General features: G+C 37.1%; 1 protein-coding gene across 1 annotated transcript in view; it reads left to right on the top strand.

Annotated features, from left to right (window-relative positions):
- TOGARAM1 (TOG array regulator of axonemal microtubules 1) overlaps nt 1-6,820 on the top strand; it is a 116,165-nt gene extending 109,345 nt beyond the window's left edge. Inside the window, 3 exon segments of the mRNA XM_042782222.1 lie at nt 1,007-1,226; nt 4,705-4,791; nt 6,567-6,820. Of these exon segments, the coding sequence (XP_042638156.1) occupies nt 1,007-1,226; nt 4,705-4,791; nt 6,567-6,820 (561 nt within the window).
- Nucleotides 6,821-11,033: the final 4,213 nt, after the last annotated feature.

The following is an 11,033-nucleotide window of genomic DNA, read 5'->3' as shown; positions in this document are numbered from 1 at the left end:
AAAAAAAAAAAAAAAGAATGGATCTCTTGTTTATAACCTGGGGACTGCCCAACCCAAACCCACTGCCATCAAGTCAATTCCAATTCCGACTCATTGCAATCTTTTACCAAAACAAACTCACTGCCGTAGCGTTGATCCCAACTCATAGCGACCTCTCCTTGGGTTTCCAAGGCAGTATCTCTACGCAAGTAGATTGCCCAACCTTCCTTCCAAGGAGTGGCTGGTGGGTTTGAACCACCAGCCTTCTGGTTAGCAGTCAGATGCCTCAGGTACTACGCTCCCTTGCGTCCCTATAAAACAGTAAAACTGCCCCATAGGGTTTTCAAGACTGTACATTTTTATGGAAGTAGACTGCTTTATCATTCTTCCGCAGAGTGGCTGATGCGTTAACAACCAAATGCTTTAACCACTGCACCATCAGAGCTCCTTGAGGACACCCTTATCTTGAGTTTATGAAAATTAAGGATTCTGAAGAAGAAGGAATAGTTATTAAAGTTATCAATCAGGTTAAGAGGCAGTAATAAAATTTAACTCTGAAATTGCCTCTAGTAGTCTCATAACAGACTAATATGAAACGAGGTCAGATCTCTATAGTGAAACTTACATTTCTACCTCTGCTATGAATAGAGATGAAAATAGAAATCTTCCTTAAGTTCTTAGAGTTAGCTAAGCTAACCTGTAGCTTCCAGAAAACACCTTTTATCATATTTAGAGTGAGTCATCTGCCTCCTGAGCCAAATTTCTCAACCTTAATTGAGAAATTAAGGTTTAAAGTCTTTGGGAGTAATGATGACACATTCTCTTTTTAGCACAAAGATTCAAACACATAAATTCAGCATCTAGTTTTTATAAATTTACTATTATTTAACTTAGGTTAAATAAGATGAGTCTGTGTCTTTTTAAACAGAGTGGACTAGGAGGAATACTATGAAATGTCAAAGTGTAATTTAAATATAACAACTGTAAACATCATTTCTCTTTAAATAACTTACCAATTTACTTTCAGATATTTGATGCTTTTAAATCTCGACTTCATGATTCTAATAGTAAAGTAAATCTGGTGGCTCTAGAAACAATGCACAAAATGATTCCTTTGCTTGGAGACAACTTATCTCCTGTAATCAACATACTGATTCCAGCAATAGTAGATAACAACTTGAATTCCAAGAATCCAGGGATCTATGCTGCTGCCACAAACGTTGTTCAGGCACTAAGTCAGCATGTAGGTAAGAAATCTTATTAAATATTTTAAAGGTAAAATATCAATATAAAAGAAAAAATTTCAGTCACCAACTATTCTTCCAATCTAATATAACTATTTTTGGTTTTGCATTTTTTCTTTCTGATGCTAGATATTTTTAATAATGCTGAAATCCTGTTTGATTTTTATCATTTAATATTGTCATACTTTTTTCATTTTCTCAATATTTTAAATTATTTTTAATCATTAAGTATCATTTCCTTAAATTGACTTTCTCTTCCCTTATCTTGCCCTTTTTAATTCTTTTTCTGTATCACAGCCTCAACCTCACATCTTACACAAAATTAACTCAAAATAGATCATAGATTTAAATGTAAAACTTAACTGTAAAACTTTTACAAAATAACATAGGAGAAAACCTCTGGGACTTTAGGGTTTGGTAAAGAGTTGTTAGCTGTAACACCAAAAGCATAATCTAAATAAGAAAATCAGTAAGTTGAATTTGATCAAAATGAAAATGTTTGCTCTTCAAAAGACTCAATTAAGAGCATGAAGACAAGCTATATAGACTGGGAGAAAATATTTGGAAATCACACATCTGCCCAATGGACTCATATCTAGAATATATAAAACCAAAACAAAATCAAACCCACTGCCATCGAGTCAATTCCGACTCATAGCAACCCCCATTGGGTTTCCAAGGGTGTAAATCTTTACCAAAGTAGATTGCCTCACCTTCTTCCCTGGAGCAGCTGGTAGGTTTGAACCACCTACCTTTTGGTTAGCAGCCCAGTGCTTTAACCACAGCACCACCAGAGCTCCTTGAAACATGTAAAGAACTCTCAAAACTCAGTATTAAAAGAACAAAAGCTCAATTAGAAATGGGCAAAAGACAAGGAAACCTTTCACCCAAGAGGATATAAAAATGGCAGATAAACATACTGTGGTATAGTTCAGTTTGTATGTCAACTTGGCTGGGCCTGGTTGAGGGGCTGGGCAGCTGGTGGTAGTTATTCCCCATGATGAGACTGCCGATCAACTCCATGGTGGGATCTACCACCAGCAACCGAATAGAAGCCTTTGGGATGTATATAAGGAGAAGCCTTGGGAATGGTCTCTAGCCTATGGCACACTTGGACCCTGCATGGAGCCGTTTTGTTGCTCAGCAGCCTGCTATGCTCTGCTGACCTTGGGACTTAAAATGGTTAATGGCCTGCCGTGTGGTTTGGTTAGCATCTGGACTGTGCCTTTTTACTTGTCAACCTTGGGGCTTCTCAGCCTCAGCAGCCAGCAGCTGTCGAAGTGAAAAAAAACACCTCCAGCTCCAGTGGGCCGGGAGCAGGAGGCAGAGCTGGGCCCCAAGGCTGAGGGGCTTTCACCCAGCCCCTAGAGCCTGGCACTTTGAACTTGGACTTAAAACCTCCAAATTGTAAGAATGAACTCCTGTTTGTTAAGGCCATCCCATTTGTGGTATATTCCTATCAGAGCAGTACTAGAGAACCAGAATACATATAAAAAGATATTTATTACTAGCCATTAAAGAAATGCAAATTAAGACCATACTTATTACACTTATTAAACCAAAACCAGACTCACTGCCATTGAGTCAATTCCGACTCATAGCAACTCTTTCAGGGCAGAGTAGAACTGTGCCATAGGGTTTCCAAGATGATAAGTCTTCATAGAAGCAGATTGCCTCATCTCCCCTGGAGTGGCTGGTGAATTTGAACTGCTGACCTTTTGGTTAGCAGATAAATGCTTTAACCACTGTGCCTCCAGAGCTCCTTTACATGCCTATTAACTTACTGCCATTGAGTCTATTCTGACTCATAGCGACCCCCCCCACCCCCCCGTGTTTCTGAGGCAGTATCACTACGGAAGTAGATTGTCCAGACTTCCTTCTGAGGATTGGCTGGTGGGTTTGAACTGCCACCCTTCTGATTAGCAGTCAAATCCCTGAGGAACTGCACCACCAGAGCTCTTTACACTCCTAGGAATACAATTGATAGACTGTATAGTAAGTGTTAAATTTAGTTTAAAAAACTGCCAAACTATTTTCCAGAGTAACTGTGCCATTTCACATTTTTACCAACAATATAGGAGAGATCCAATTTTTCTGTGTCTTTTTCAGAGTTTGAGATTGTCACTACTTTTTTTTTTTTTTTTTTAATTTAAGCTCTTCTAATAGGCATTTCTGACACATGCCTATTAGAAGATCTCAAATAAAAAATAGGAGCTCTGGTGGCATAGTGCCTAAGGCATTTGACTGCTAACCAGAAGGCTGGCGGTTCAAACTCCTCAGCCATTCCTTGGAAGGAAGACTGGGCAATCTACTTCAGTACAGATACAGCCTTGGAAACCCAAGGAGGGGTCTCTATGAGTTGGCGTCAACTCAACGGCAGTGAATTTTGTTTTTTAGTTTTAAATAAAAAAAATAGTGACAATTCCAAACTCTGAAAAAGACACAGAAAAACTGGATCTCTCCTACATTGTTGGTAAGAATGTGAAATGATACAATACTCTAGAAAATAGTTTGGCAGTTTTTTAAACTAAACTTAACACGTACTATACAGTCTATCAGTTGTATTTCCTAGGCATTTATCCCAGAATATTGGTTACTTATATCCACGCAGTTGTTCATACCAGCTTTTGAACACAGTCAAGAACTGATAACAACCCAGCTATATTCTGCAGTTGAATTGTTAAACAAACTAGTACATCCTTAACAGAGAATACTATCTAGCAATTAAAAAAAAAAAAAAAAAAGACTATTGGTGCACAAAACAATTTAAATGGACCCCAAGGGCATTATTCTGAATGAAAACAGGTAATCTCAAATGGTCACATACTGTAGGATTCCATTTTCAAAATGACAAAATTATAGAGACAGGAAACAGATTAGTGGTTGTCAGGAGTTAGGGATGGTGGGGAAGTGATAGGGGTAGCACAAGGGAAATATTTGCCATGATGGAATAGTTCTATTTCTTGATGACAGTGCTGGCTACCCAAATCTGTACGTTATGTACACATTTATGTGATAAAAATAACATAGAACTGTGCACACATATTATACCCATGTCAAATTCCTGGTTTCAATATTGTACTATAATTATGTAAGATGTAACCCTAGGAGGAAACTGGGAAATGAGTACACGGGACCTTTGTGTACTATCTTCCCACCTTCCTGCAAATCTAATTATTTCACAATTAAAAGTTCAAAAAATCAGTAAAGCTGAAAGTTGTCCAAAAAAACTTCTTTTTCTGTTTTTTTGATACAATATGATCGCTCCTATAATATTTAACACTCTGTGAGGTATTTTTATTTCTTATTTACTGTAAGAATAGTACTTTTACTTCAACAATGAATAACTATAGTTTTTTTGTTTTTAATATATTTGTTTTCAAAAGATGAAAAATTTTTCCTTTTAGTGCTATGTAATTGAAAATAACTAAGATCTCTTATAACTCTTTAAACATGTCTCTGTATTATCTTTTTTCTTTAGATAATTACTTACTTCTACAGCCTTTTTGCACAAAAGCTCAATTTTTAAGTGGAAAAGCAAAACAGGATATGACTGAAAACCTTGCTGGTAAATGTTTTTAATTGTAATTTCTAAAGAAATTTTAACTTAACAATAAATTGCTGTCATTTGAATCTTATTTTACATTAGCTACTAATTCATTACTTACGAAGTAGACATAAGTAGTATAATGATCCACAAGAGAACCTTTTGAGACTTTTACCTCAAACATTTTCTTCAAAAAAATATATACTTTTCAAGTTGTTGGACTTGTGAGCTTAGGACCATGGTCATGGGGGACATCAAGCTCAGTTGGCATAACGTACTACAGAAAAACATTGTTCTACATCCTACTTTGGTGAGTAGCAACTGGGGTCTTAAAAGTTTGCAAGCAGCCATCTAGATGCAACAGTTGGTCTCTCCTTGTCTGGAGCAAGGAAGAATGAAAAAAACAAAGACAGATGGAAGCAGTTAGTCCAAGGGACCAGTAGACAATGTGAACCTCAGGTTTTGTGACTATGAAGCTAAAATAGTGCCTGGCTACAGCTGTCAACTACTCAGAAAGGGATCAGTCCAAGAGATCCTGGATATAGAGTGGGGAAAAAAATGTGGAACAAAACTCAAAATCATGAAAAAAAGACCAGGCTTACTGGTCTGATAGAGACTGGTGAAATCCCCAAGACTATGGCCCCAAGTCACCCTTCAGGCCTGGAATTTAGCTCATTTCTTTGGCTTCCAGCCAAATAGTAGACAGGCATATAAGGTGAACATTTGTACTAGGTAGGTGCACTCCTTAGAACAGTCAACCATGGAGACCAGAAGGGCAGTATTTGCACAGGGAGGTAATTCATAGGGCAAGAATGCATAGGAAAAAAGGACACAGGAAAAAGGTAACTAAGGAGGAAGTGGGAAGAGAGCTGTTAGTTATGGGGATTGCAACCAATGTCGTGAAACAAAATGTGTATCAGCTGCTTGGAAAATGAATTTGCTCTGCAAACTTTCACCCAATCACAATTTACAAAAATATATATGCTTTATTTAGTAAGTGTTCAGTCTTTCTATTAGTAGAAATAATACAGGAAAAAATAGAGAAACATTAAAATCAAATATTGGTGTTCATAGAAAACTGCTGTCTCAAAATATATGTTTTGCAACCAAAAAAACCAAACTCACTGCCATCAAGTCGGTTCCAACTCGGCGACCCCTTCTTGGGTTTCCAAGGCAGTATCTCTACAGAAGTAGATTGCCAGTCTTCCTTCCAAGGAGTGACTGGTAGGTTTGAATCACCACCTTTCTGGTTAGCAGTCAGATGCCTTAGTCACTATGCCACAGGTTCATGTATTTAAAATGTATAAATTTTTATTTAATACATTTGGAAAACATTAAGTTGAATTTGAGCTTGATTTCTCTCCTTACAACTTTTTCTTAAGTTAATCGTTATATATGGAATTCTCCCACTGGAAGATTGAGATCCTCAGCAGCAAGTTTCTGACCTCTTACTTCTTTTCTTTACTTTAAGATGCCTAACATTTTAGGACAGATGGCATAGAGAAGAAGCTTGGTAAATTTTGTTGTTGTGTGCCACCAGGTCAGTATTCAGCCCTATAGGATGGAGTGGAACTGCTCCATAGGGTTTCCTATGCTGTAGTCTCTTCAGGAGCACGTTGCCAAGTCTTTTCTCCCACAGAGCTGCTGGTGGGTTTGGACCACCGACCGGTCAGTTGGCATCTGAGTGCTTTAACCACTACACCACCAGGGCTCTTTAGGTCAACTTTAGGTGATTTTTAATAATCAGAACTTATATTTTAAAAAGACAAACTATTTTCTATTTTTTTATGTTTCAGGTATTGTTATGGAACTTTATCAAAGGAAACCTCATGCCACAGAACAGAAAGTGTTGGTGGTTTTGTGGCATCTCTTAGGGAACATGACAAATAGTGGTTCTCTACCTGGAGCTGGAGGAAATATACGAACAGCGACGGCTAAATTATCAAAAGCACTTTTTGCACAGATGGGTCAGAATTTGTTAAATCAGGCTGCATCTCAGCCACCACATATCAAAAAGAGTTTAGAAGAATTGCTTGATATGACAATTTAAAATGAATTTTGAATCTTACTCTGAAATATGGTATGATGAACAAAACTGTTTACGTGATGACAAATGAAACTTTTTTAAAGTTACATTTTCAGTGCCTGTACTTCTCATCCAGTAAATTAAGTAAATAGCTGTTTTTATTTTTAGCCTATGAGTATACATCTGTCCTATATCAGTCCTACCACTTGCACTTATCACAAAAAAATAATAATAATAATAATTAATATAACCAAATATTCATGAAATATGAGGTCACGTGGAATTAACCCAATTTTAATATTTTTGGGAAAAATCCTGCTCATTTGCACTATTCTATAGAAACTGCAAATTGTTACCCTATATGTACAATTAGATTTGTAATTAAAAATATTCTTTTTGTTATGTAATCATGTTCTGCTATGTCTCATTACTCAGCCTTACTTTATGAAATGGAAGAAAAGTCATTGAACTATGTTTTCACAAACTTTTAAGTTTTGTGTGCTATTTGTGGAAAACATGTATTTCTGAAATCAGTCTGCTAGTATGATTGTGCAGTATTAGCTTGCTTTTGCTGCTGTGTTAATGTGATATATTTGCTTACCTTTTGGCTTTAATCATCTATATAATTCTAAAATTTAGCAAATTATAATAAAGCATGATGACCAAAGTTTTAGGAAACTTTTAAACATTTTAAATGCACGTTTAGGAAAACGTGTTGAATGTAACTTCCCTATTTTTGTGTGCTAACACAACACTAAATTTTATTTCTATATGTCACAGCATTTTTAAAGGTGTTACTTTGTTGCCCATTTGTGTAATTCTCAAAAATAGTGCCAGGTCTTCTATAGCTTTTCTCAGAATTCTTGAACTACAAGTACTGTATGCATCTTTAAAAAAAGAAAAGGAATGTTACAAAATAAAAAGATTTATTTCTGTACATGTGTGAGAGGTGTCCTGTTTTTCCAACATTCATATATGTTAAAATGGAAAAATATTTATTATAATATTGACATATCACTTTCATCCTCACAATAAACCTAGGTTACAGTGTCCAGTTTAAGATAATGAGCTGTGTGACCTTGGGCCAATCACTTAATCCATGGTCTGGGCCTCAGTTTTCTCATATCTGAAATATGAGTGCTGGACTAGATGTTTCTTAATGCCCATCCTGCTTTAAAATTCTTTGATTCTATCTTGGCGTTTACTCAGTGATCACTTTATTACAAATGTAAACTATGTTCATTCTTTTTCACTTCTCATTTCACTGACTAATTGTCTAATATATTTAGCTGCTTATTAAGTTGTATTTCTATGTTTTAATCCTCAGCTCTTCTGAGAAAAAACAATTTGCCCCCACTTTAAGTTAACCTGAAGGGGGAATAAAATGTTGGTTGCTTGTTCTATTGATATGCACTGTTTTATAATTACATACATTCTTTTAAAATACCTTGTGTCTTCTTCCAGGTGTATTTTGTTAGATGTTCCTATAGTTTACACAGTTGACATTGTGTGTAATTTTTATTTCTAACAAATGTGTAAAAATATGAAAAACATTCTTAGTTCAGACTGTACAAAAACAAGCTTTTGAAATAGTTTGCCAATCCCTGGTTTAAACTTTTTTTATGTCAGTTGTAACTGAAATGTTCATTGAATTTTTTATCACCCTTTGTGATACACATCATTGAAATAATAGTTACAAATTCCAGGTTTCATTAATTGTGACCACTGTCTTTGTTAAGTCATTGCACATGTACTGATACTTTTGTATTGACTGAGGGTTGGGTATATTGAAGGTAAGTTTTAAATTTCAAAAGTAAAGGAGGGATATGGGTAAGATGGCAGAATAAGCAGAAAAACTGCACAGACTCTCTTCAACAAAGAAAAGGGGAACCAATTAACACAGATACAGAAGATAATCCTGGACCCCTGAGCTTTGAAGAGATGGATGTAGAAGTGGACTAAACTCCAACTAGCATAAGAATTTACATGAAAACACCAAAAAAGGAGACATACGGAGCGGCAGTCTGGCAGCGATCCTGACGGCACAGACAGCTTGGATATTGCTGAGTGGTGCTGTTGTTGTTGTTGTTGTTATGTGCCGTCGAGTCAGCCCTGACTCATAGCGACCCCTCCTTGGGTTTCCAAGGCAGTATCACTACGGAAGTAGGATTGCCCAACCTTCCTTCCGAGGAGTGGCTGGTGGGTTTGAACCGCCAGCCTTCTGGTTAGCAGTGAAGTGCTTTAGCCACTACGCTACCAGAGCTCCTAGGACCTAAGAATTAACCTAAAAATCAGCCCTGCTAGCCAGGGACTGCATGGAGGACTGCTCTGGTGACTGGGGAATAAAAAGCAGCAAAGAGGAAGGCGGGTTGAGCTGTGGACTTTTGCCTGTCTGGAGGACACAGCCATTTTGAATGTTTACAACCAGCTTGACCATTTTGGATATTTAAAGTGACAGCATTCTCCCAGATTCAGGGACTTAAAAAGAGTCTCCGCTTGCTGGGAACCTTAAAGACATCCCAGACACACAGACTACTGAAAAGGTGTGACATTCCCCTTGTTACTCTTATATCTCACACCCTCTTGGTGAATGGAGGTGCGGCCATCCCACACTCCCACCCATCTTCTATGCTGGCAGGAATTCCACCCCAGTCTGTGTGTTAGGAGGTAGCCTGGTGCCCTGCTCCACCCAGTCCAGATTGTTTTTCTTTTTTTCCTGTTTCTTTTTTTAGTTTGTTTTTGTCTGATTTAAAACTAGTACTATTATTAATACTTTTGTCCTTTTAATTATCATTCTTTATTCTTCCCTTCCCAGGTTCTAGTTTTCAGCTTTTTTTCTTTGCCCTGTTCCAATTTTTTTTTTTTTTTCTTTCTTATGGGTAACCCTATTCCTTGTTTTTCTTTTTGTGTTTTTCCCATTTTTTTCTTCATTATTCTCCTTCTCTACTTTTTTCTTTTATTGCCCTCTCCCAAGATATTGTGGTGTTATTGGGTTTTGTTTTTTTTTTTTCCCTCCCTTTTTCTCTTTCTTGGTTACTGTTCCTGTGTGATTACATGGTGTGTTTTTTGTCCATTTGCTTTTATTTTTTTTATAGTTATTCAATTGTTATTTTTGTCCAACTGAGTGGGAGAGTGGGAGACAGCAACAGTCCCCATACAACACAACTACACCCACACCTCCTGCAGCTTCACTTAGTGAGAGTCACCACCTCCTCCACCAACAGGCCTACGATAAACAACCACCAGGAAGAGCCTGACTCACCCTTAGCTGTTCTTCACAAACAGTTAACAGAGATCTAAATACAACAACATCACAATGTCTCGGAGACAATAGACCATCACAGTCCACACAAAGAAGCAAGATAAAATGGTAGAAAGAAGGGAGCAGGATAAGACCCAACACATCCCTGAGGAAGAAACAGCATTAGAACTCTCTGATAAGGAATTCAAAAGCATTATATTTAGGTATCTTCAAAGGATTGAGAGACAGATCAAGGAAAACAGACAAATCCCTGGAAGAATTTTGGATGAAAATACAAGAACGAAATTACAAAATAAATGAAAAATTAGAAATGATTCTAAATCTACAGATAGAAATCCAGAAGATTAATACTAAATTGTCAGAAATAGATAAGACATTGAAAGGGCAAAGGAGTAGAACTGATGCAATGGAAGACAGAATTAATAGGATTGAAGACAAATACCTGAATACTTCTTTGGAAAGGCATCAATCAGAAAAAAGATCAAAACAAAATGAAGAAAGCCTAAGGTTCATGTGGGATGCCATCACAAGGAATAACTTACGTGTCATTGGAAGAACAGGAAGAGAAAAATAAAACCACTGAGAAAATTGTCCAAGATTTGTTGGAAGAGAACTTCCCTAATGTGATGAAAGATGAGAATATATACATTCAGGAGGTCCGAAGAACCCCAAATAGGATAGATCCCAAAAGAAAATCACCAAGACATATCATCATCAAACTCATCAAAACCAAAGACAGACAGAATCTGAAAGCAGCACAGGAAAAACAAAAAGTTACTTACAAAGGGCAACCAGTAAGAATAAGCTCTGATTTATCAGCAGAAACCAGGCAAACGAGAAGGCAGTGGGATGTTGTGATGGTTATGTTTGTATGTCAGCTTGGCTAGGCCTGGTTGAGTGGCTGGGCAGCTGGATGTAGTGTTCCCCATGATGAGACTGGTAATCAACTCCATGGTGGAATCTACTGGGAGCAGC

Source organism: Orycteropus afer, unplaced genomic scaffold (genome assembly GCF_000298275.1).
Source record: "Orycteropus afer afer isolate SDZICR_OR568_19922 unplaced genomic scaffold, OryAfe1.0 scaffold00265, whole genome shotgun sequence".
NCBI lineage: Eukaryota > Metazoa > Chordata > Mammalia > Tubulidentata > Orycteropodidae > Orycteropus > Orycteropus afer.
The sequence above is the reverse complement of the archived record's forward strand: the minus strand, read 5'-3'. Positions and strand labels throughout refer to the sequence as shown.